Consider the following 27,468-nt stretch of genomic DNA (forward strand, 5'->3'; position numbering starts at 1 on the left):
TGAGAATAAAGTAAGACATTCTAGTTCTAGCAGAAATAATTAGGAGAGGCTTTCCAGAGTTGGTGAACTTTTATCTGAGTCTTAAAGGATAATACATTACCAGAAAGAGTGTGTGTGTGTGTGTGTGTGTGTGTGTGTGTGTGTGAGAGAGAGAGAGAGAGAGAGAGAGAGAAGGGGAGAGGTAGTAAAGAGAATACATAAGCAAGCCATGGAAACCAAAGATGGCATCATCATGAGTTTAGATATGCACTTTCTGCTCTTTCTCAGTAGAGTGTCTCTGGCAAGGTACTTAGTCCATGTGCGCTTTGGTTTCCTCATCCCTAAAATGGGAAGAAACTAGTATGCACTTTGCAGGGTCATTATGATGGTTAAATGAGAGGTGTGCTTATCCATAAAGTGCTTAGAGCTGTGCCAGGCACATGCTCAGGCTGTTTAATGCAACGTCGTGTGTGTGAGGGAGCAGGACAAGGCACAGAAGGGCCACCTCTGAGGCTGGACAAGCTTTGTGACAGGCTCTGCGTGTCATGCTATAAACATCAGACTTTAACCTGTAGGCAGAGGGATTTTGAGCAGACATTTCATTTCATTTTTAAGAACATAGTTCTGGCAACTGCTCGGAGGACATTTTATACTCTCTCTGAACTCTAGTAAGTAGCTGTATTTTTCCTAATTCTACTAATGGGCTATTTAGCGCAGATTTGAAATCTCAGACAATTTCTATTCACATTATTTTTTCTCAGGTCAATTTTTAATCTCAGTTCTATCTGTAGATTATTGGGATACTGTTCAAGATATCCTTATACTTGTCTTTCTTCCCAGTAGATATCTTCTAAAATATATATTCTGAAAAACTACTTTTTTCCTACAGAGAATAATTAGATGACCTTTTCAGTTTTGTTGGTGAAATCTAGTTTTATGCAATGGAACTTGTTCTAAATCAATTGAAATATTTGATAATGTGATTCTGCTATTTTAGAGAGAGCCAGTACTGTGTTAAAGGAGTTCAGCACACACCTATAATTATCATTCTAGAGCATAAACTCTGTGCAATATATATCCATCAATTTACTTAGCTTCAATATACAACTTTCTTGCCGCTTGTATCCTTAGTGGTTATGAGAAAATGTTCAATACACTAACCATAAAAAATGTCCATATGGTTTACTACTAGGTTTCAAGGCACTTTTCACATGTTTTTCCTTTCCCAGTATATTATCTTAACTTCTCTTTTTCTGTCTTTAACTAAATTTTTTTCTGCAACTTTCCTCTTAAAATTCCTTCCAGCTCTCCTCAGTTACAGAGCTCATTAGAAAATATGGCTTTCCTAAGGCTTGAAAGTCATCCCACAAGTATCCAATTCATCTGAATCTGTGGGTAATGGGCTGCAAAAGCTTCTAACTGTGTCTTGAGCAGGACTTAAAAGATCTGGGGATTGGAAATGAGTGACCAGTGTAGTTATGGAAAAAATCATTTCCATGTTCTTGGGTACCAAAGACATTTTCTAAGAGGAGGCACAGCATTAAATAGTCTAGTTTAAGTGCTAAATGTATATGGAGTGAGAGACATTCCCACCATTGGGAAAATGGGGTGTTTTCCATCCATTTTACTTATCTGGGGAAATGGAACCAATGGCATCAATGCATGACACATTAAACCTGTGGGTTCACCAAAGCTGGAAAGGTGTAGAATAGAACAAAGTCCTTTCTTCTCTTCAAACTTATATCCTGAATCTTTGGAAACTCAACCTGGAGAAGATTTCATTTGAAAAAAAAAATAATAGTAAAGTATTGACATAATTTGGGGACTTCTGATCAGTCTCCACCAGTTACTGTGACTTCTATTCTTACCCATCTCAGAAGAAGTGTAGCACTGGGCACTGTGTGAGGTATTTTTTAATATGAGATAAACTGAACTAGACCAAATTCAAAGGCTTTTATTACAGACAAGGTAGACTGAGGTCTCAGGGACACCCAGTCTACCTTAAAATTTATTTTTCAATACCAAGAGGTAAAAAGAAAATGCTAAGACCAGCTCCTACAGCTCTCCTTCCATCAAGAAGCCCTGGGCAGAGTTAGTGCCTCCCACAGAGAGAGACTGCATGGACAGTCAGAATGGCTTCACTTCCCACTAAGGATGGCCACAGCTCCTCAGAGCCGCCACTCTCTCCTACTTAAAAAGAAAAACCACAATAACAGACACCCTCACCGTGTTGGCTTGATGTCTGAGCCCTTACATTATTTTCATTTCATAAAGTTGATAATATCTTTATCTTTATCATTTTAAAAAAGAAGAAAACTAAAGACCAAAAAGTTTGAATGACTTCCCAAAGGATGGAAACTGGTAACTGTGGAGCTGGAATTCTAACCCAGGCAATTCAGTTCCCAGGTCTGTGCTAGAAGCATTGCCTTCTCCCGAAGGACATATTTTATGTTTCAGGGCACTTAATAATAACTGGAAATTAAGCTTGCTAGCTATTTTCAGAATAATTTAGAAAGACAGAGAGATATTTCAAAGGGGAAAGGAAAACAAATGGATGTGTACATTTTATTTTCTTCTACATGTCTGTAAAAGCCCATTAAAAGGAAAATACCCTTTTATGCTTAATTGCCTCAAAGGGTGTGGGAGAGAGAAAAACAAGGCATAGTAAGTAACAGTTATCAACAAATATTGGTTAAAAGAATACATGGAAAGCATTCACTCTAGCTCTGTACCCTGGAATAGTTTTATATATATATTTGTTTTATCATCTTGAGACAAGTAAAAATGATGAATGATAAATAATCTGGTGATGTCAAAAGTGATTATCAAACTTAAGAACTGAATAGAAAGGCTAATAGGAATATAAGAAATAGTTGAATGTTCGAAAAAACTAGAAATTCACCAAAAGGAAAGAAACTAGAGATGCCAGGAACACAACAGCAGTTTCCAAACATTTGATGGCCTCTCCTGTGACTCCGGGAGTAGATCTGTTCTGCAGTGCCCTGGAGGACAGACGGAACGCCATCATAGAGGAAAATTATAGTCATGCGTTACAAAATGATCAGAGGCACTATGCTGGGAACTGCTTATCAGATTGGCAGAAAGATCTCCGCCCTACCTTCAAACCCCAATATTCTATTATTCTTCCTAAAATGTATAGATGTTAATCCATGTTTTGGCTTCCATGTTGGACAGCAGTTTCACAAATAAGTGTTCAAATCAAACAAAATCAAGAATTGTGCTTATACCTGAATACATAGAGTTGGGGAAAAAAAATTCAAAAAAGATCACTATCAAGAGAAAGAGGCAGAGTAATGGCGTGGTAGGAAGTGATACTAATAAATCTCCACCAAAACTCAACAAGATCTTCAACCGGAAACAGAAAAACCTATCCTTGGAGCCTCCAGATGTTTCGCAATACACCCGAAGGTATGGTTGAGCGAAAAATTGGCTATATAATCAAACCCTGAAGGAAATAGGGAGTAAGAAATGCTCCGCCTTTCTCACTTACCTAAATAGGGCTGCTTTCACTGGGAACTGAGAATTATAGAAACTAAGGCGGGCAAAGGGGGTGAATAGATCCAGGCCATGGCACAAACGGCCGAACCAGGCTGTGGCACAGAGATCCAAGCCGAGGAAAAACTGTGACTGCAGCAACCCAGGCAATACAAGCTAACACTCACACCAAACCCAGACAAAGAAAGACAAGCGGGGCAGCCATTTCCCCGATCTCCTGGTCAGTGCGTGCAAATAGTGGGCGAGAGATTCCTTTGAAAGCCCCGAGAGTGGGCGCCCATGTTATCACAGAAAGGCACAGTCAGAGGCCTTTGTGTGGGCCGAAAGCAGAACCTCTGGGCTGCCCCAGCACCCTGAAAAAGCCACGCACGGGGAGGGAGCAAGAGCCAATTTCAATGCTGGAACTTTTCCGTGCGGGCGGGGGTTTCATTCAAACTGTGAGGCGGCCAGCCTGATATCCTGGTCTACACGCACAGAGAGTAGGCAAGAGATTCCTCCCAGCACCTCAGGAGTGGGAGCCCGTGTTATCCCACAGAGGGGCAAAGTCAGAGGCCTTTGTGTGGGCCAAAAGTGGAATCTCCAGGCCACCCCAGAGCCCTGAAAAAGCCGCACATGGGGAGGGAGCGAAAGCCAATTTCAATGCTGGAACTTTTCCATGCGAGCAGGGGTTTCACTCAGAGTGTGAGACTGCTGGCCTGATATCCTGGTCTGCGCACAAATAGTGACCGAGAATTTCCTCCAAGCGCCCCGGAAGTGGGCGCCCACCTGTGTTACCGGACAGAGTGGCAGAGCCAGAGGTCTTTGAGTGGGTGGAAAGCCCGCCTGATTATGCTAGCAGCTCTGACTGACTGAGCCTTACCCAGAGCCCTGTGCTGTGTGGGAATAGAGTGGGGAGTTGCCAGCTCTTTGAGCTTCTTACTATCCAGGCAGAGGCAGCAGCAACCCCATAGCTGGATTATCAGGCTACTAATTGAGGAAGGAAAGACTAGGAGAAAGGCTCCAGGAACACGGACTCTCTCACTGTCGGAGCCTATAAATGCTAATGAGCCTCGACTGCCAACGAGACTGAAGCACAATACATGACATCACCATAGAGACTTATCAATTGCAAACCTCTACCTGAGCATGCCAAAGGGGCAGAACCCGGGGTACAGAGTTACCGACCAGGAAGAGGGAGAGAAAAGAAAAAGCAAGAAGATAACCTCTCAAAATCAAGAATAACCCACAGATTTTATAACCTATCCCATTTTATTATATTTGTTCGTTTGTATCTCTTATCTTCATTCTTGATTTTTTTTTTCCTCCTCCAATTTGGTCGTTTAACTCTCTGCCGGTTTTACTCCCTCCTCTCCTTGAACTACACTACCCATAAGAGTTACATCTCCCATTATCTTTTCTTTCCTCTTCCTTTCTCTCTATGAGGGTTGCACTCCAAAACCCTTAACACTCTCTCTCTCTCTCTCTCTTTTTTCTTTTTTCTTTTAGTGGTTCCTTCTTTTTTTCTCTCTCTTTCTTTTCTCCCTCTATATTAGTTTCTTCCTTTCTCCTTTACGTCTCCTCTCATTCAAACCATAATAACAAACAAATTATCTTATCTGGGACTCAAACTTATGTTTGTGAAATTTTGGGAGGTTTTTACTCCACCTTTTTAACTCACTAGCAGTACTCCCATCCCTGGTTCTCCATTTTATCTAGTTCTTGTTCCACTAAATACAATAGTAATTTTTTAATTTGTCCCCCCATTTTCCTGTTTCCCTCTCATTCCTCTCATCATAACTCTTAGTCAACCAACACCAAAAAGCAAATCATTTTATTCTTGACCCAATTTTTTTCCTTATTTGCTTTTTGTGGGTCTATACCTCCTTTTTTTTCTTTTTTTTTTTTTGCCCCTTTATTACTTCTCCCCAATTCAGGCCATCCATTACAGGTATTGTTTGTTCTATTTAGTACAATATAATTCACAGTTTACCACAAGATTTTCTCAAGAAAGAGGGGAGAAGAGAGGAGAGGAAAAAACAAGGAGGGGATAATTTCCTTTTTTTTATTTTTATTTTATTTTTCTTTATTTAATTATTAATTTTTTTAAAAAAAAACAACTCTTCAATTTTTTATTTTAACTTTTTACTCTTTATTAAATCTCATTAATACTATCAACAAAACCACCCTCAGATGCCATTAAGGAAGAGAAAATCGAATATCATGGATACAAAAGAAAGAGAAGTAACATAGATAGATGAGAAAAAATCTATGGAGAAAAAAATTTTTTTTTGTATTTTTCTGAAGCTGGAAATGGGGAGAGACAGTCAGACAGACTCCCGCATGCACCCGACCGGGATCCACCTGGCACGCCCACCAGGGGTGATGCTCTGCCCCTCTGGGGTATCGCTCTGCCGTGACCAGAGCCACTCTAGCACCTGGGGCAGAGGCCAAGGAGCCATCCCCAGCGCCCGGGCCATCGTTGCTCCAATGGAGCCTTGGCTGCGGGAGGGGAAGAGAGAGACAGAGAGGAAGGAGGAGGTGGGGGTGGAGAAGCAAATGGGCACTTCTCCTATGTGCCCTGGCTGGGAATAGAACCCGGGTCCCCCGCACGCCAGGCCGATGCTCTACCGCTGAGCCAACTGGCCAGGGCCAAGAAAAAATTTAATATATTGGAAACCTTGGAGTTAAACGACAGAGAATTTAAAATAGAAATCCTAAAAATACTCAGAGATATACAAGAAAACACAGAAAGACAATTTAGGGAGCTCAGAAAACAACTCAATGAACACATAGAATATATTTCCAAGGAAATTGAAACTATAAAAACAAGTAAACAGAGATGAAAAACTCAATTCATGAGCTGAAAAACGAGGTAACAAGCTTACTAATACAACAGGCCAGATAGAAGGTCGGATTAGTGAAATAGAAGACAAGCAACTTGAGGCACAACAGAGAGAAAAAGAAAGAGACTCAACAATTTAAAAAAATGAGAGAGCCCTACAGGAATTATCTGACTCCATCAAAAAGAATAACATAAGAATAATAGGTATATCAGAGGGAGAAGAGAGAGAGAAAATGGAATGGAGAACATACTCAAACAAATAATAGATGAGAACTTCCCAAGCCTGTGGAAAGAACTAAAGCCTCAAATTCAAGAAGCAAACAGAACTCCGAGTTTTCTTAACCCCAACAAACCTACTCCAAGGCACATCATAATGAAATTGACACAAAGCAACGGCAAAGAAAAAATTCTCAAGGCAGCCAGGGAAAAGAAGAATACAACATATAAAGAGTCCCATTACATTATCATCTGATTTCTCAACAGAAACTCTACAAGCTAGAAGAGAGTGGACCCCAATATTTAAAGTCCTGAAAGAGAGGAACTTTCAGCCACGAATACTATAGCCATCAAAGCTATCCTTCAAATATGAAGGAGAAATAAAAAACATTCACAGATACAGAAAAGATGAGGGAATTTATCATCAGAAAACCCCCACTCCAGGAATTACTAAAGGGGGTTTTACAATTAGATACAAAGAACAAAAAAAAAACAAAACAAAAAAAAAAAAAGCCATAAGTAAAAGCTCCAAGAAGAACACAATAAAACCAAATTTAAACTGTGACAACAACAAAAAGAAAGGAGGGAGAGGATGGAGATTAACATAAGCAAAGGACGATGGAGTGCAAAAGTATTCACAAAATAGTGCGCTACAATGAACAGCGTAGGAACCCTTTTCATTACTTAAAGGTAACCACCATTGAAAAAACCACCACAGAAGCACATGAGATAAAAAAGATAGCAACAGAGGAAAGATGCATGGAATACAACCAAATAAAAACAAAAGATAGAAAACCGAAAGAGAAGGATCAAACAAGACACAAAATTAACAAAAAGCAAGCTATAAAATGGCAATAGGGAACTCACAAGTGTCCATAATTACACTAAATGTAAATGGATTAAACTCACCAATAAAAAGGTAGAGTAGCAGAATGGATTAAAAAAGAAAATCCAACTGTATGCTGCCTACAAGAAACTCATCTAAGTAACAAGGATAAAAACAAATTCAAAGTGAAAGACTGGAAAACAATACTCCAAGCAAATAACATCCAAAAAAAAAAGCAGACATAGCAATACTCATATCTGATAATGCTGACTACAAGACAGCAAAAGTACTCAGAGACAAAAATGGCCATTTTATAATGGCTAAGGGGACACTGAATCAAGAAGACATAACAATTCTTAATATATATGCACCAAACCAAGGAGCACCAAAATATATAAGACAGCTAGCTACTTATTGACCTTAAAACAAAAACTGACAAAAATACAATCATACTTGGAGACCTCAATACATTGCTGACGGCTCTAGATCGGTCATCCAAACAGAAAATCAACAAAGATATAGTGGCCTTAAACAAAACACTAGAGCACCTGGATATGATAGACATCTACAGGACACTTCATCCCAAAATGAATGAGTATACATTTTTCTCCTGTGTACATGGATCATTCTCAAGAATTGACCATATGTTGGGCCACAAAAACAACATCAGCAAATTCAGAAAAATTGAAGTTGTACCAAGCATATTTTCTGATCTTAAAGCCTTGAAACTAGAATTCAACTGCAAAAAAGAGGAAAAAAATCCCACAAAAATGTGGAAACTAAACAACATACTTTAAAGAAATGAGTGGGTCAAAGAAGAAATAAGTGCAGAAATCAAAAGATATATACAAACAAATGAAAATGACAACACAACATGTCAGAATCTATGGGATGCAGCAAAAGGAGTGATAAGGGGGAAGTTCATATCACTTCAGGCATATATGAATAAACAAGAGAGAGCCCAAGTGAACCACCTAACTTCACACCTTAAGGAACTAGAAAATGAAGAACAAAGAAAACCCAAAACTTGCCGAAGAAAGGAGATAATAAAAATCAGAGCAGAAGTAAATGAAATAGAGAACAGGAAAACTATAGAAAAAATTAATAGAACAAGGAGCTGGTTCTTTGAAAAGATCAACAACATTGACAAACCTTTGGCAAGACTTACCAAGGAAAAAAGAGAAAGAACTCATATAAACAAAATCCAAAATGAAAGAGGAGAAATCACCACGGACACCGTAGATATACAAAGAATTATTGTAGAATACTATGAAAACCTTTATGCCACTAAATTCAACAACCTAGAAGAAATGGATAAATTCTTGGAACAATACAACCTTCCTAGACTGAGTCAAGAAGAAGCAGAAAGCCTAAACAGACCTATTAGTAGGGAAGAAATAGAAAAAAAACATTAAAAACCTCCCCCAAAATAAAAGTCCAGGCCCAGACGGCTATACCAGCGAATTTTATCAAACATTCAAAAAAGACTTGGTTCCTATTCTACAGAAAGTCTTCCAAAAAATTGAAGAAGAAGCAATACTTCCAAACACATTTTATGAGGCCAACATAACTCTCATACCAAAACCAGGCAAGGATGGCACAAAAAAAGAAAACTACAGACCAATATCTCTAATGAAGACAGATGCTAAAATACTAAACAAAATACTAGCAAATCGAATACAACAACATATTAAAAAAATAATACATCATGATCAAGTGGGATTCATCTCAGAATCTCAGGATGGTTCAACATACGTAAAACAGTTAACGTAATATACCATATCAACAAAACAAAGAACAAAAACCACATGATCTTATCAATAGACGCAGAAAAGGCTTTTGATAAAATACAACACAATTTTATGTTTAAGACTCTCAACATAATGGGTATAGAAGGAAAATATCTCAACATGATAGAGGTCATATATGATAAACCATCAGCTAACATCATATTAAATGGCACAAAACTGAAGGCTTTCCCCCTTAAATCAAGAACAAGACAGGGTTGTCCACTCTCTCCACTCTTATTTAATGTGGTACTAGAGGTTCTAGCCAGAGCAATCAAACAAGACAAAGAAATAAAAGGCATCCATATCGGAAAAGAAGAAGTAAAGGTATCACTTTTTGCAGATGATATGATCCTATACATCAAAAACCCCAAAGAATGAACAAAAAGACTACTAGAAACAATAAGGCAATACAGTAAGGTCGCAGGATACAAAATTAACATACAGAAGTCAATAGCTTTTCTATATGCCAACAATGAAACATTTGAGAATGAACTCAAAAGAATAATTCCCCTCACGATTGCAACAACAACAAAAAATACTCAGGAATAAACATAACAAATAGGCCCTGGCCAGTTGGCTCAGCGGTAGAGCATCGGCCTGGCGTGCGGGGACCCGGGTTCGATTCCCGGCCAGGGCACATAGGAGAAGCGCCCATTTGCTTCTCCATCTCCAACCCCTCCTTCCTCTCTGTCTCTCTCTTCCCCTCCCGCAGCCAAGGCTCCATTGGAGCAAAGATGGCCTGGGCGGTGGGGATGGCTCTTTGGCCTTTGCCCCAGGCGCTAGAGTGGCTCTGGTCATGGCAGAGCGACGCCCCGGAGGGGCAGAGCATCGCCCCTTGGTGGGCAGAGCGTCGCCCCTGGTGGGCGTGCCGGGTGGATCCCGGTCGGGCGCGTGCGGGAGTCTGTCTGACTATCTCTCCCCATTTCCAGCTTCAGAAAAAAAACAAAAAACAAAAAACAAAAAAACATAATTTAGAATGTAAAGGACTTATATAATTAAAACTATAAACCATTGTTAAGGGAAATTGAAAAAGATATATTGAGATGGAAGAATATTCCTTTTTCTTGGTTAGGAAGAATAAATATAATCAAGATGGCCATATTACCCAAAGCAATATACAAATTTAATGCAATTCCTATCAAAATTCCAATGACATTTTTTTAAAGAAATGGAGCAAAAAATCATCAGATTTATATGGAACTATAAAAAACCCCGAATAGCCATAGCAATCCTAAAGAAAAAGAATGAAGCTGGGGGCATTACAATACCTGACTTCAAACTATATTATAGGGCCACGACAATCAAAACAGCATGGTATTGGCAGAAAAATAGACACTCAGACCAATGGAACAGAATAGAAAACCCAGAAATAAAACCACATATATATAGTCACATAATTTTGATAAAGAGGCCAACAACACACAATGGAGAAAAGAAAGCCTCTTCAATAAATGGTGCTGGGAAAACTGGAAAGCCACATGCAAAAGAATGAAACTGGACTACAGTTTGTCTCCCTGTACTAAAATTAATTCAAAATGGATCAAAGATCTAAACATAAGACCTGAAATAATTAAGTACATAGAAGAAGACATAGGTACTAAACTCATGGACCTGGGTTTTAAAGAGCATTTTATGAATTTGACTCCAAAAGCAAGAGAAGTGAAGGCAAAAATCAATGAATGGGACTACATCGGACTAAGAAGTTTTTGCTCAGCAAGAGAAACTGATAACAAAATAAACAGACAGCCAACTAAATGAGAAATGATATTTTCAAACAACAGCTCAGATAAGGGCCTAATATCCAAAATATACAAAGAACTCATAAAACTCAACAACAAACAAACAATCCAATAAAAAAATGGGAAGAGGACATGAACAGACACTTCTCCCAGGAAGAAATACAAATGGCCAACAGATATATGAAAAGATGCTCATCTTCTTTAGTTATTAAAGAAATGCAAATCAAAACTGCAATGAGATACCACCTCACACCTGTTAGATTAGCTATTATTAGCAAGACAGGTAATAGCAAATGTTGGAGAGGCTGTGGAAAAAAAGGAACCCTTATACACTGTTGGTGGGAATGTAAAGTAGTACAACCATTATGGAAAAAAGTATGGTGGTTCCTCAAAAAACTGAAAATAGAACTACCTTATGACCCAGCAATCCCTCTACTGGGTATATACCCCAAAAACTCAGAAACATTGATACGTAAAGACACATGCAGCCCCATGTTCATTGCAGCATTGTTCACAGTGGCCAGGACATGGAAACAACCAAAAAGCCCGTCAATAGATGACTGGATAAAGAAGATGTAGCACATATACACTATGGAATACTACTCAGCCATAAGAAATGATGACATTGGATCATTTATAGCAAAATGGTGGGATCTTGATAACATGATACGAAGTGAAATAAGTAAATCAGAAAAAACCAGGAACTGCATTATTCCATATGTAGGTGGGACATAAAAGTGAGACTAAGAGACATTGATAAGAGTGTGGTGGTTACGGGGGGAGGGGTGAGAGGGAGAAGGAAAGGGGGAGGGGGAGGGGCACAAAGAAAACTAGATAGAAGGTGACAGAGGACAATCTGACTTTGGGTGATGGGTATGCAACATAATTGAATGACAAGATAACCTGGACATGTTATCTTTGAATATATGTATCCTGATTTATTGATGTTGCCTCGTTAAAAAAATAAAATTATTTAAAAAGTTAAAAAAAAAAAAGAATGTCACTAGTCACTAGAATTTCAAAACGAAGGAAAATCTAGTCAGGATTACCTCCTATGGTGTTTTAAACTGCTGACCATGGGTAATGAATGAAGTTCTTCATGAGCCAAGAACTCTGGTGCCCAGAAAATACTTTTACATACTCAAAGGTCGCCACTATCATTTGAATATGAATAATTTTATAAACAATCTGATGTCATGGATGGAATTCGCGGTTATTTGAGGGGTTTATTGTTCAAGACCCCCTGCTGCCTTAGCATGTACACACATATATGCAGCCTCTAAAAGTAACAATTTATATTGTCTTAGGTTTCAAGGATTTCCATTAATTTACATTAAGAATGTCTCTTTTGGAACAACCTGAGTTATCTTTGAATATATGTATCCTGTTTTATTGATGTCGCCCCATTAAAAAAATAAAATTATTAAAACACACACACACACACAAAAGAAAAAAAGAGAAAGAGGCAAAAATTTTATATTTGAGATGGAAGATGGGTTAAAATATGCTAAATTCCCTAGCCTCAAGGTCGAGTAAGACTTTCGAGCTGTAAGGCAGTTTTAAAATGTAGTTAATGATCTAAATTTTTTAGAAAACTTAGGCACCGAGACAATATGGGGACTTCCTACTGCTGATAATTGGTAAAACTAAGACTACAGTTCATTTCCCATCTGTGCATTTTAATCTTAGTACTTTCATTCTGCCAATAAATCACAAGCATAGAATAATTGCTATTAGCAATATCTCTTTCTTAGTTGATTTTTTATAACTATTTCCTATGATAATGATCTCTAGGTAGGCTTTCTCAGAAATTTAAGTCTGAAAATACCATACATAAATTTAGTTTTAGTCTTTGGAGGATGAAGCAGGATGACTCCATGCTAGCTCAGTAGACACTGCTGCTACACTGTCTTCTGGACCAATTCACTTCTTGCACTAGACTGCCCTTGCTGATACACAAAAGGCCTGTGAGGTCCAATGATCTTTTGTTCCTAAGAGTCATCATTATCCACCCGGATTGCTCAAATCAAAACCTCAAGTTTCTCAGAAGCACTTCAGCATCAAAGTTTGGACCACCTCCTTCCATAATATAAAATGTGTCTGCCCTTCCCCATCTTGTCCACCACAAACTTTTTGTCTCCATTCTACAACAACCGCTTGCCCAGTTTCCTGGCCCTGTTACAAATCATTCTTTGCACACAGCCACAAGTAAACGTTTGGAACACAGGTTGCACTGTCACTCTCCCGCGTAAAACTCTCCACGGCTCCCCATCGCCTCTGAAGAAACTCAGACGCACCGACTGTAAAACCTCTGTGATCTGACCCCTGAATATCTCTCCAATATCATCTCCTAACACCTTCTCCCTGTTCATTAGGCAGCACACATCCTGGCCATTGTGTTTTCAGATACAACAGACTGTTTTCCTGTTGCACAATCTTCATGCTAGCTGTGTATGCCTAAAGTACCTTTCTTCCATCTAATTCCACTCTGGCTCCTTTGTACCCTTTGGGTATCCAGCAAATGTAACTCCTTCTATTGCAGCCTGTTTACACTACAACCCTCCACCCCTCTTCAATTTCTCTTCATCATATCACTTTGCATCCTCCTCTCCTAATGTTTATCACAATATATAAATATCATTTCATGTATTATTTTTAAGGTGTTTTTTCAGATTTTATTTATTGATTTTTAGAGGGAGGAGAGAGAAAGAAAGAGAGAGAAAGAGAAATAGACAGAGAGAGAGGGGAGAAGCAGGAAGCATCAACTCACAGTAGTTGCTTCCTGTATGTGCCTTGACCAGGCAAGCCCAGGGTTTTGAACCAGTGACCTCAGCATTCCAGGTCAACACTTTATCCACTGTGCTATCACAGGTCAGGCTTCGTATATTAATATTCATATAGTTTCTTTTTACTTTTTAGCTGTTTTTCTTTAACAGATTATTCAATGATTATAAATTGAGTAAATTAAACTTATTTGAAAAAAGACATATAAAATTTTTGGTGGTTTGATCCTAAACCTTTTCTATACTTGTCAGCATTTCCTTCTAGTGTGCTACGGCCTGCTTTTGTTGATAAATTGTATAAACAATAGCTATGTGTCAGGTACTGTTCTAAGTCTTCACATTTACCAAACCAGCTATTCTCAGTGAATCCTACGATACAGACTTTTTCTTAAATACATTATATATTATTTTCTTATATATTTTTTCATAAATATAAAACCCGAGGCATAAACAGGATAAGCACATTGCCCAGAATTATCCAAGGAGTTGAACGCAGATTCAAAACTAGGTAGGATGGCTTTAAGATCAAGTTCTTAATAACAAACAATGCTGCCTTATACAAGCAGGAAGCATATTCAGGATAAAAAAAATAAAAACTGGCCCTGCCTGGTTGGCTCAGTGGTAGAGTGTCGGCTCCATGTGTCGAAGTCCCAGGTTGATTCCCGGCCAGGACACACAAGAGAAGCGCCCATCTGCTTCTCCACCGTTCCCCCTCTCCATTCTCTCTATCTCTCTCTTCCCCTCCCACAGCCAAGGCTCCACTGGAGCAAAGTTGGCCTAAGCACTGAGGATGGCTCTATGGCCTTCGCCACAGGCGCTAGAATGGCTCTGGTTGCTCTGGTTGCAAAGGAGCAATGCCCCAGATGGGCACAAAGCATTGCCCCCTGGTGGACTTGCCGGGTGGATCCCAGTTGGGTACATGCGGGAGTCTATCTCTCAGCCTCCCCACTTCTCACTTCAGAAAAATAAAAAAAAAATAAAAAAAAACTACTCTAGATCTTGAGGCTTCCATTAGATAAAGCACACCAACAATCTACTACTACCAGATGAATCTATATGGAATGATTTACGGTACCCCAAGATCAGCAAATATTACTTAAGAATAAATGAAATGTATTTGGTTCTCACTTAGAGTTTGTTGAATAGTTACCAGCTCACTCAAATTTCTATTCATTACTGTTGCTAGTCCAATGTCGTATGTCATTCCAGGGATTAAATTCTCAATCTTGAATCTATTAGCATCCTTTACAAAAAGAGCTATGATTTCTCTTTTATCTGGTATGGATTTGATTTGAATGTAGACCTCGTGGCTATCTTGTAGAGATTCCCATTGAAGAAGTACACTGTCTTCTCCCACATCTTCAGGTTTAACATAAACTTTCTGAGGTGGATTTATACCTGAGAGGAACAAATATATACACGTATCTTAGTTTCTTTTTAGCAGTACTCATTCTACTGAGTAGACATATCTCAGTTTAATATTAATTAGTATTTAAAGTCATTTAAACAAATACATATGTTACCATATCTTGAAAAGAACTCACAGTGTCTTGTTATTACTATATAAGATGAACCAATATGATTAGGCACAAGGGAAAATAGATAATATTTTGCAAATTCTCTCATTTTTAAGAGTTTTATCAGAGTAATGTTCCCATGATTGAAATCACTCAGTTATTTATCAAATATACATAGGCACCTATTATGTACCAGGCATCCTCCTGGGCATGTAGAGTACATCAATAAAAAATAACAAAGGTCACTGCCTCATAGAGTTTACATTCTAGTGAGCAGAAATGGACAATAAACAATACATCTAACAAATGTTTACATTATATAGTGCTTTAGATATGGTAAGTGCTAAAGAAAAGAGAAAAACTAGCTAGGAAGATCAGGAGTGTGGTACCTACAGGAAGGAAATCATGGTACTACATATGGAATTCAGGGCAGGTGTCTGAAAAGATGAGATTTTCAGAAAAACACTTGAAGGAGGTGAGGGAGTTAGAAACAGATTTCTGGAAGAAGAAAATTCCATGGGAAACAAATAAAAATAAAAACAAAACAAACAAACAAATAAGCCAGCTAAGCAAAAAAAAAAAAAAGCCCTGTGATAGGAGTTTACCTGGCACTTCAAACACTGAGAGAAAGGCAGGGTGAACAAAGCAAAGAGTGATCTCTGACCTCGGGGTTAACAGAGAGCCAGGTCACGTGAGGCTTCCTGGGCTTTCACTTTGAGTAAAACAGATAGTGACTACAGGGTTATATGAAAAGGCATCAATCATCTTTTCTAAATTTTAAAGAATCACCTGGGCTGCTAATGTGAATAACAGACTAGAGAGAGGACCAATGGTAGAAACAGGGGAGGAAAGGCCAGGGATCTAGGTGAGAGAGAGTGGTGGCCTGGAAGACAATAGCCCCAAGGGCAATGGGGACCAGAACTGGGATTCTGAATTTATTTAAAAACAGAACCAATAGGACTTCCTGAAAGGTTGGGTGTAGAGTGTGAAAGAAATGCCAAGGGTTAAGAATACCTTCAAGGTTTTGACCTAAACAACTGGATGAATGAAATGGCCATGAATTGATATGGAAAGGCTACAGGTAAAGCAGATTTGGGTGGGAACATCTGTAGTTCAGTTCTGGATATATTCATTATAAGATAGATGACTCTTAGATTGCCAAATCAGATGTAGTAAGCAGGCAGTTAGAGATTTAAGTCTGGAGTTCAGGAGAAAGGTTTGAGCTAGAGATAGAAACTTAGGCATTACTACATAGATAGTTCAAAATTTGGAAACTAGTATTTATCATAAAGGTAGTTTCAACTTTAAATTCAATTATCTCTTTAATTTCTGAAAAGCATGACACATTTAGAAATAAAGAGAAAATTATTGTGCTTACAATTCATGTAGAACATAATCGGAGAAAATTTTCTCTCTCTTTCTCTCTCTCTCTCTATATATATATATATTAGATTTATTTTTTTATTTTCAGAGAGAGAGGAGGGAGGGTGGGAGAGAGGGAGAGGAAGAAGGAGGGAGAGAGAGAGAGAGAGTGAGAAAGAGAGAGAGAGAGAGAGAGAGAGAGAGGTGGAGGAGCAGGAAGTATCAACTCCCATATGTGCCTTGACCAGGCAAGCCCAGGGTTTTGAACAGGCAATCTCTGGATCCCAGGTCAATGCTTTATCCACTGCATCACTACAAGTCAGACAGAAATTTTTCTTAATATTCTATTGCAATAACTGAAGAAAATACTTTGGCTTATCTGCTTACACAATTTATTTGAATATCAAGCTTTGTGATTTTTACTACTGGAAATTGTAATGCCTTTACTTTATTCTTATTTGTCCTATGTTAATGTTTCCATGAACTTGTAATGTTTCCCTGAACTTGTAATATTCCGCCAAAAATGATAAATCCTTAATTCATTAAGATAAGGATGATTATGGAATTTTAAACTGTTCAGGAGTTTTACTTTAAATAATCTTTAAAGAAATCATGGTTTTCATAATTACATTGTATGAAGAAACTATAATTTGATTTTAAAACTGTTCCTTATCAATACAATTAAACACCACATTTTAATTTTTCAGGAAAGTATCATTCTTAGCCAGACTCATAGACTGTTCATCCCATAGCTAATGTCACAAAATTGTGGTTGGTCTGACGTTAAGTGTCGAAACTAATGATTTGTGTAAAATTATCAGAAAATGCCATTATAATCCAATTAGAAAAACTGTTCACAAGATTCCAGGGTGAAACAACTTCAAATCTTTTTTCTTCTGTACTTGTAAAACTTGTAAACCTATTAAAACATTTTCTTTAGTGAAAGCTACTGAATGCCACACAAGCAGAGATTGAGGAAATGATGCTATTCCGTAAGTCTGTGCTCGTCCTGGAAGCACAGAATTCTCCGTGCATACCTGTGCATTTTCATGGGAGAGGGTCCATTCATGTTTCCACATTCTCAAAAGGCTACATGGCTCCAACATAGTTACATTTTACTAAATAAAAAGATGCTCCTTAATATGTATCAAGGCCCTTCCTGGTTATGCGTCTAGTGTACATTTTCCAGACTCTCTCCACGTGACTCTCTGTACTCTAGCTTTGCAAATCTACTTTCAATTTCCTATTATTTAAATGCCACGGTCTTCAAAAAGCCTTCTCTGGTTTTCTTGGGTATGGCTAGATAGGTGCCTCGTCGCTGGTCCTCTCAGCCTATGCATGTGTTTGCTGTACTTGCAATATTCTTCTGCGTCTCCGCCCCCACCTGGCGAACTCCCTCTGCTCCTTTGTGACTCAGAGCACCACTCCCCCACGGGAAGACTTCGGGAACTATCCCTATACCTCGAGTCTGGGTTGAATGATCCCTCTCTCTGCTTCCAGTGTCCAGATCATAGCCCCCAAAATAGCAACTGTATTCAGCATTATTTCTGTTTTTTTAACTTATTTGTCTCACTCTATTTATGGAAGGTAGAAACCAGGTCTTATTCATGTTTGCATCTCTGGTACTACTGCAGTTCCAGATATTAAAAATAATTTGTTGAGTAAATAACAAATGAAAAAATATATATATATTGCCTCAACATCAGGTGAGTAAAAATAACACTGGATTATTAAATCTTGGACATACATCATGTGTCAGCTTATACTTAATATACCGAGCAAATCACCCAAAATTACATGTGCAGACTCACGTGGACTTTTCTCTTGTCTATTAAACAAGTAGGTACACACCATGGGAGATTTTAATATGACTTTCAAATTAATGTATCTGTGAGAAATTCCCCAAGTCTGCCTGTCAGTTAAAAATGAGACCATCTTCCTAAAGTGTAAGGAACTCAACTAAACATTTATCAAATGAAGGATGCTTTGTCTGAATCAGGAAATAAAAAAAAAATCTGCTATCTAGTATCCAGTTGGAAAAATACCTTTGGTTAGGATTTGTGACACTGAAGACACACTGGTTGTGCATTTGCAATTTTGTAAACATTAAATAATATCTTTTCTTATTAAGAACCTCAAGTATTTCTGGTAAGTATGAGAAGGTTGATTAAACCATGGCAAGGAATGTGTAAGCCTTTCAATTCAGCTCTTGTGTGTTTAAACTTTGATAAAATTTCAAAGAAAAACAAAAAGCATGTTAAGTACACACACACAAACAATACACACAAAACAATATGTGTTTAGTTAAGCATTGTTTTTTACAATTGTGTTTTATCTTTTCAAAAAAGAGTGATTTATACTTCAGAAGTCAATAGAATGCTTAAATAAAAGATAGATTAATTATTATTTTCTAGACAAGGATTCAAAAACTGCCATGCAGAGAGATGAGTGGAAATGCATTGGCCAAAAGTCCTGGGACGAGACTGCCCCCTAGTGGTCAAGTAATCAGTTTGAGGAAAAGAACGAAGTAAAACTGATTACATGTGCAGACCTTAATATTTGTTGGATCTAGAGTTATTAAAGAGCATTGGTTGAACTAATCTTCATATATTATGATAATTTATGTTCTAGTCAAGGCTACAATAAGGAATATGTCTTCTAGGAATTTTGGTAGGAACAATACTGATGTTTAAATCTAAATGAATTTCGTTATTTAAAATCCATGCTTAAAATTGTGATTCAACATTCAAACAAATATTCCACTTTGAGTATTTGTACCTAATAAAGATAAATATAATTAAATTTTATCAAAATAATATTCCAACATGTGCAATTTATATTTTTTATTAAAAGGCAAAGTATGTCACACTCACCTGTAATGGCTGAAATAGGATTCTCAAAGCAGCTTAGAGTTCCTCTTTCTGCTACACTGAACAGATAGATCAGATAATGATGGAAAGTTTTGAGACCTCCAATTGCTGTTGATGTGTTGTGTTTTTCAACAAACACCTCTTCTGATTTATTACTTTCAACATCCAAAGTAGTTAAAAGATAATGGTGGAAAGACTCAGGATCTGGAGGATCCCAGTGTAAAAATATTTCTGTTGGAGTCACATGAGTAACTGTAAAATTCTGGGCTGCTAATGGGCCTACGAAATAAAAATACATGATATTCGTGATATAGTTTGCCAAAATAATCACCCACTTCTCAGTATTTCTTTAGTCTAAAGTGATAGAAAAAACTCGGTTTGAGTCTCAGTTCTTATTCTTTCTAGCACTTTCTAACTCCACTCCCTGGATAGCTTACTATCTTTGAGTCTCACTTTTCTTGACTATAAAATAAAAATTATAGTAGTAGCTGCCTCATAAAATTATTGTGAAGATTAAGTGAGGTAAGGAAAGTAAAGCACTTGGCAGTTTGGCATATGCTATTGTATGATCATTATTTTTAATACAAGCACTACTAAAATAGCGCTGTTGGTATTCAGTAATCACATTATTACACGTCTTTCCCCTGTCCTGTCTTGTCAGACTGGAGGGCACGTACTTCACATATTCCACTCTTCATGCCTACCATCACTGGAACTCAGGCACCCAACCTCTTACAGAAATATCTCTCCATCACCAACTGTTTCATCCAGTGCCAGGGATTTTCCTAGTCCATTCCTACAGCCTAATTTTCTTAATACAGTACCTTGCAAGTATCAGGCACAAACCCATATCTGTTCCCTGCCCTTCCAACATACACATTCTTCCTGATTCTTTCTTTAAAAGCAATATCTCAAGAATTAAAATAAGATCATCTGGGTTCCTGTCTGGAGCTACTAAACAAATCATGTTACTCTAGTCAGTTTATATAACCTTTCTGAAGCTCAGTTTTCTCATTTCTACATAGCTATTCCCAGAGTTGAGGGAAGGACTGAGTAAGATACTGCATTAACAGCGTTTTATGGAAGGTAAAGTAAGTATTTAAAAACTAATGTCTTAATTGATATCCACGGCCTATAAGGTCAAGTCCAACCCTCTGAGACAGAGATATCTGGCGCCACCTGCCTGCCAAACAGATTTTGCCCTCATGCCCAAAGCCACCTTCTCCAGTCTAATGCTTTTCCCACAAATTCATATTTGCTCATATATTTTTCTTCCTTAAGATTGAGTCCAAGCCTCTCCTTTTTGCAAGTCTCCCACTGCCACCCACTCTCTGAATTCTAGAAAGCATTCATTAAATACACCACTAATATGGGAATTTAGGTTATATTTTGTTAGGTAGTTTTGTTTGCATTTACTTTTATCCCTCATTATTTCTCTCCCTAATAATCCTCTTAAACTCCAGACACATGTCTGTTTATCTTTTGCTATTAGCACTTATCAAAAATCAATTTCCACAAAAATGCTTTGATTACTATGGACTGGGCTCCAGGCTAGTTGGCACTATAAAACAAATAAGATATCATTCCTTATAGACTTATGGTTTAACAGGAAAGCCAAACATATAAACAGATTCATTGTAATTTAAAATTTGTAAAATTGCAGGTGTATTCAAAGTGTTATGACAAATACCAGACTCTCAGGAAATATCTGCGAATGATGATATAAATACTTGAAAAATTATAACTTCAGATGTCTTGTAACTTACGTGTTTCAACAATGAATATTGGGCTTAGTGTAGTTTTTGCCTCCCATTCATTCATTGCAAAGAGTAAAAATCTGTAAGCATGGCCAGGAGACAGCTGGGTAATTGATTTTTCTGTGGTATTTGGGGATATGCTCTCAAAATGTTGTTCAGTGTAATCTAAATAGTATTTAATGATAATTTTAAATCCTAATTTCAGCCACTTATTCAAAATATTCCAACCATTCAAAGAATCCCAACTAAATACCACTTTAGTTGTTCCAACATCCTTTATGTAGGTCAAAAGGTTTTCCTGTAGAGAAAGTGCTGAAAGAAATATTTTAAAATAATCATTTTAATTACAAATTACAATTCTATTTTAAAATAATGAAGGTGAGATGCATAAGCATAAGAATATTAATAAAAATAATTACATTTATATTTGCAAATATATGGCAATGGAACATAACAGAAAAATCTTGCAAAAAAATAGTTAGATCCACTTGCATTTTGTTGTAAAATGTAGCAATCTGTGTCATTCTTGGGTAGCAGTGGAAAAGAAAAGAGTTCATTTTCCTTAAGGCCAAAAGATGACCCATCTGTCCATGTGAGATGACCTTCTTTCTGTAATAAGATGTACAAATTAAGTCAATTTAAAGGAAAACTGTCATATGCTCAAATAAGTGTACCTGAAGAGTTTTATTAGTCACACCTACAGTATAAAATTCCCTAAGATTGTTAAATAATCAACCAGTTTAATACATATTTATGTAGATTCTCTTTATTTGAAAGATTCTGAGCTGGGGACAGAGTTCACTGCATTTACTCATAGCCATATGCATTCAGGCAAATTGCTAAATCTCACACTAAGCTTCTATTTTCTCACTTGTAAAGTGGGTATAATAATAGAATCTACACATAAGTTGTGAGAATTAAACAGGCAGTACATGTAAAGGGCTCAACACCATGCCAGGCATAGACCCATTATTCATTAGATGTTGGTTATTTTACTTCAAGTCGCCATACAAGTTGTATGCATTAGGAGAGGTTTTTAATACTTTTTGCTAAGTGATATCACTAGTGAATATCACCAACTTTAATTCTCACAAGTATTAAATGTATCTCTAGTCAGGTGGCTACCCCCCCTTAAAGGGGTAAAAGGAAAAATACAATCTTTGACAAAGATATAGCTGTATTCTAATCAATATTTCTGCCACTTACTGTCTATTCTTGGACAACTGTCAATATCTTAAGAAACTAAACTTTTTCACCTGTACAATGGAGATAGTCATGACTACTTTGTATGGTGGTCAACAGGTGTAGAGTGTTCACATAACGCCAGGCACATAATAGCTCCTCATACAATAAATACCACTCTTATAGAGATGACAAGCTCAATGAAGACAGAAACTGTGTCCTTGTTTTGATTAGCATGCCATCCCAGCATTGAGCACAGCTCCAGGCTAGTTGCACAGATAAGGATTAAAGGGAACTGCTCCCTCCAGATGTTCTAGAGATTTTTTAAAACAGCACATTCCAATTCTACCTAACAAAATGTTGTTTCCTCAAAGAATCTGCTTTGTTGCATATATGGTACCACAGTTTTGAAAACAGACAGAGGCTTGAGGAAAGTATGTTCAAGTGGTTAGGGCATGAGCACCGGTCAGACAGACACAGGTTCAAGGTCTGACATGGCCAACTATTAGCTATGTGACCCAGAGTTGTTCTGAGCTCCACGTTTCTCATCTATAAAATGAGAAGAATGATAGTGCTTACCTCGAAAGGTTGGAATGAGAACTCAATGAGGGTCACCCATATAAGCTTCACAAAGTAGATTACAGAGACAATGAATTTTTCATTAATTAAGTTCCTCCTGAGTGCCAGGCCCCAGGGGAAGTTAGGAATTCAATGATGAATAACACAGTTTACCCTTGAAGTCCAGTAACAAACACACTTATTCAGCAAGGGTGAAAGAAGGGATTACTTTCTCACACTGCCACATGGATTATAACCCAGCAGGTGACTTTGATGTGAAGCTCCAGAGACCAGCTTAATGCCGAGGTCATAGAGGACAGTGGTTAAGAGCAGACTCTGATGGTTGCCCACGTGGACAAGCTAATCTCCCTGCGCTCCAATTTCTTATATGTCGTATAAAGTGCTAAGCAGCATTCCAAGAAACCACATGAAATGCTGCTCAGCACTTAGGAGATACTACAGGATTCAGCTAGTAGTATAAATAAAACTGTCAGAGTTACTTTGATGTTTCATTTACCTCCCAAGTTATTTTTAAGTATCTTGAACGCTGGGACTATAGCTTTGACACTTTTGAAAAATTCACAGCAACCACAGGTTGCCTCTAGAGAATCTTTGACAATTATCACCAGATGACCTGAACCTTTAAAAGAAACCAGTAACCTTAACTATTGGAAGGGGAAATTCTAATTTAAACAGTTTATAACAATCACACTAACAGCAGAAAACAATAATATATACACTAACTTGTATACTTTGAAAGAACCTGGCATGCTGGGAAGGGGACTTCTAAGATGTTATAAGAAACTGTGGTTTGAGAAATATATATTAGAACTTCATTCTCTGCCTATTAAAAGATAAAGGAAGCTCAATAATAAATGCAATTAAATATTGGCAATAGTTTTTCCTCAAGCTTATGCAAAGTTCCACAGGGGAAAAAAATTGTATCAAACGAATAGACTTTGCCTTGGGTCACTAGAGTTCTGGGTATCTCGTGGAGAACAGATTTATCTTTGAGTAGCAGGATGTAAAATTAAACGGATCATCAGGAAGAAAACACAAACTAGACAGAAATAATTGTTTTAGGGCTAGGTTTTTCCTACAAAATGCTGACCAAAATGAAATTTATGAGCTATCCCATAATGTTAGGGAAGTTGGCGGAAAATGTCGCACATTCTTCTTTACTGGTATTGAATAAAATCTTCAAGTCTTTATGTATCATTTTTAGTAAAATTAAACTTCACAAACCAGGATGCACGGAGTGAAAAAAAGAAAATGGAGAAGACTCCTGCGTTCTCGGGAGCAATACTACTGTTTTGTCCACAGAGGTGAGCAATAGAAGAAGTGAAGCCGGTTTGGTTGGAAGGAGATGACAAGTCAGTCTGGGAACGTTGACATGTCTGTGGATGATTTCACAAGGCATAATTAGAAGAAAATTAGATGTCTGGAGCTCAGAAGGAGAAAGTGGGCTAGATAAATGTTTGAGTCATCGGTTTAGGTGATAAATAATGTAAAGAAATGGGTGAGGTCAATTAAATGAATATAGAGGGGTCTGAGGAAGACCAAAATTAAAGGAAAATTAGGTAAAGAATAGATGCCTACAAACGAGTTTGAGGGAGGTGGGAGAGGGATAAATCGGCAGAGTACAGAGGGGTTTCAGGGCAGTGAAAGTGCTCTGTATGGGCCAAAATGATGGGTAAATGTCATTACATATTTGTCAACACTCCCAGAATGTACAACACCAAGAGTGAAGTCTGGATGATTAGGATGGGCTTATGTAAATTTTTCAGTTGTAACAAATGTACCACTCTGGTGTCGATAACGGGGAAGCTATGGGTGGGTGGAGACAATGAGGTATATGGGTAATCTCGGGACATCCCCCTCAGTTTTGCTTTGAACCTATAACTGCTCTGAGAAAAAGAGAAAAAGATTGAAAAAATAAAAAGAGAAGTTGTGTCTGGCTTATAATAAGTACTCAATAAATATTTATTGCATAAAGGAAGAAGCAAATGAATAAAGACTAATTTAATGAATAAAAGAACATAAACATTTTTGTTTATCATGTAATGTGTGTCTCTTTACATTTACTGACCTTCAAATCATTAAGACCAGTCCATGATATTATTTGATTCTTTGACCTGAGATGGGAAAATATAAATTGTTTTTCCTCTTCATTTTTAATATCCAAAAGGTGTGCAGAATTTAAGGATAACCCACAGTGTTGCTGGGCTATATTCCACGGTTTACTCTCCTTGCTAATTCTGTAACAGCTGTGTTTTAATGCTACCCATCCTTGTGAACATGAACCTACCAAAAAAAAAAAATGCTTGGTTAAAGATGAATTCAGTAATATAACAATTCAAAATTACATTTAACATCTATAGAAGTTAATTGTGAAAACTGCACAGTATTAATAGTGCACTTGGCCTATAATTCTCCCAAACTAATAAAAGTGCTAAACCTGTTATTATTCAAGTAGTAAATGAATTACTACCAATTAAAATAGTTTAAGTGGCTGTAAGAATTAATTATGCAGAATTATTGTCCAATTAGAACTTAATTAAAACAAAACCACAGATGTTTTCCGTTTTCTAAGTTACTTTAGGTTTCCCTTCCTCTCTTTTATTCTTAATACTGGTAGAAACTATGTAAGAATATTTCATGTTCCTTTTTATTTTTGAGAACTAGACAAAAACGCTTACTAAGAATTCTGTTCTCTGCCACTTCAAATGCATTCACCCTCCCAGAAAAACTAGAATGGCTGCCTAGCATTTTTCTCTAAGATTGTATGCCATAGAAAGATTGAGGCAATCTCAGCCTCATCAGAGAACGTGCTCTACTTTAGTTCTCATTGATGCATCACCCATGCCTCAACCCACAACACGAGGAAGATGCGAGAAGGGTCTTTCGAAGAAACTGTTGTCTTCTCTTTTCACAGGGGAAGGAGGAGGATAAGCAGGGGGATGCTTTAATTACTTTGCTGTCTTTTTCTTACTCTTCAAGTGTTTTTCCACTTCGCTTGTAAATATACTTTGTGGTTCACTGACTGTTCCTAGAGTGAGTATAGAATGGGATTCTGCCCATGACAGTGAGTGTGTTGCTTTCATCAGTTATTTTTGACTATGGCCTTTTATCTTCCCTCTTTTCCCACTATGTAGGAGAAGGAAAAGTGGAACCAGGAAAGCACACAAAAAACCTGAACACATTCCCTTTCCCCTTGCAGCAATCTAAATTTGGTGGTGTCTAATCAGGAATGAATAATGAAAAAGTTTAAATTATATTTTAATGGAACTTCTAATACCTGAAAATGTGACTATTCATTGATATTTTAAAGTCACTTAAAAAGCTATGGAATCTATACAAACCATTGCTACAATAGAAGAGAGAGAGAGAGACAGAGAGAGAGAGAGAGGACCCACTTGGTTCAATTTAAAAGAAGTGGTGGAAGAAAAAGGTTCTTCTCCTTATACTGCTAAATGCAGCTTGTTCACTAAATCAGTAAAATATCATAATGATATTGTTAGGGTGGGGACTAATTCATAAACAGGTAAGTTGTAGTGCTTAATAATCGCTCAGATCATTTTTTAAAAGAACATAACTGCCAAGATATCTACAAAATATATAATAAATATATTGATTAATAATGAAGCAAATATCACTATACCTGTTTCAATTTGAACATCCAGTCTCTGAAGTATGTTTATAAAATCCAAATGCAGCTGTTTAAATCCAAAAGTAAAAGTATATAAAGTGTCAGGTTTCAAATCCTCCCACTCATAAACCATGACATTTTTTTGCATAATTTGTGAAGAATTATGAAGTGATATTGACACTGAAATGTCATTGGAGAATAGCACACTCCAGTTAAAAGAAACACTTGTACTAGTTGCTATTGTTTTAATATTTTTAGTTGATATTACACCTAAAAATATAAAAAACAATAATTAGTAGTTTTTTTTCAAATAAAACTGAATGAAACACAAAGAATATAGAATTACAAAAATTGGCCATGGTAGGAAAACATTATTTAAGTATAAAATAATTTTTGAGGCCGTATGGAAATTTCTTGTACCCTATTTAGAAGGAATGGGATACAAATCCAAATTATAATATTTTTTAGAATAACCTGAACTATGTGTAACATTTCCACTATACCTACATATTTATATTATTACACATTAAATGTCAAAACTGAAAATGTTATTCTTACTTTAGTTTATGATTTCCTTTAAGTATTGAAATTTACATTATATTTAAAGAACAGAATATTATTATCATGGTGTGATTTTCAACTACCATTGCATATCTGTTAATCACTGTAAAATTCAAGTTAGCTGGTATATTTCCTTTTATAATTAAGTAATGTAGTGAACAACATATACATAACATTTTACTTACGAGTTTGAAATGACTTTTCACTTAAAATTTGTCCATATTTTATGGACTGTATAATAATGTGATAGTCTTCATTTTCTTCTAGTGTTATCATTGATTGTGGAAGTTTTTGTGGTTCGGCAGAAATGCTTTTGACATTCTGTAAATGATGTGATACATC

The 27,468-nt window shown here is 37.1% G+C and overlaps 1 protein-coding gene across 2 annotated transcripts in view; it reads right to left on the minus strand.

Moving 5' to 3' along the window:
• The window catches only part of PTPRQ (protein tyrosine phosphatase receptor type Q), a 288,444-nt gene extending 268,941 nt beyond the window's left edge, over positions 1-19,503 (minus strand). For both annotated transcript variants that reach the window (XM_066257585.1, XM_066257584.1), the window contains exons 1-2: positions 19,423-19,503; positions 14,799-15,068 (exon numbers count right to left, since the gene is read on the minus strand). In XM_066257585.1, coding sequence (XP_066113682.1) covers positions 14,799-14,874 — 76 coding nt within the window. In that variant the 5' untranslated portion in view covers positions 14,875-15,068; positions 19,423-19,503. The remainder of the gene's footprint in view (positions 1-14,798; positions 15,069-19,422) is intronic.
• Between the last annotated feature and the right edge of the window lie 7,965 nt (positions 19,504-27,468).

The sequence above is a fragment of the Saccopteryx bilineata genome, chromosome 2 (assembly GCF_036850765.1).
Source record: "Saccopteryx bilineata isolate mSacBil1 chromosome 2, mSacBil1_pri_phased_curated, whole genome shotgun sequence".
NCBI classification, from domain to species: domain Eukaryota; kingdom Metazoa; phylum Chordata; class Mammalia; order Chiroptera; family Emballonuridae; genus Saccopteryx; species Saccopteryx bilineata.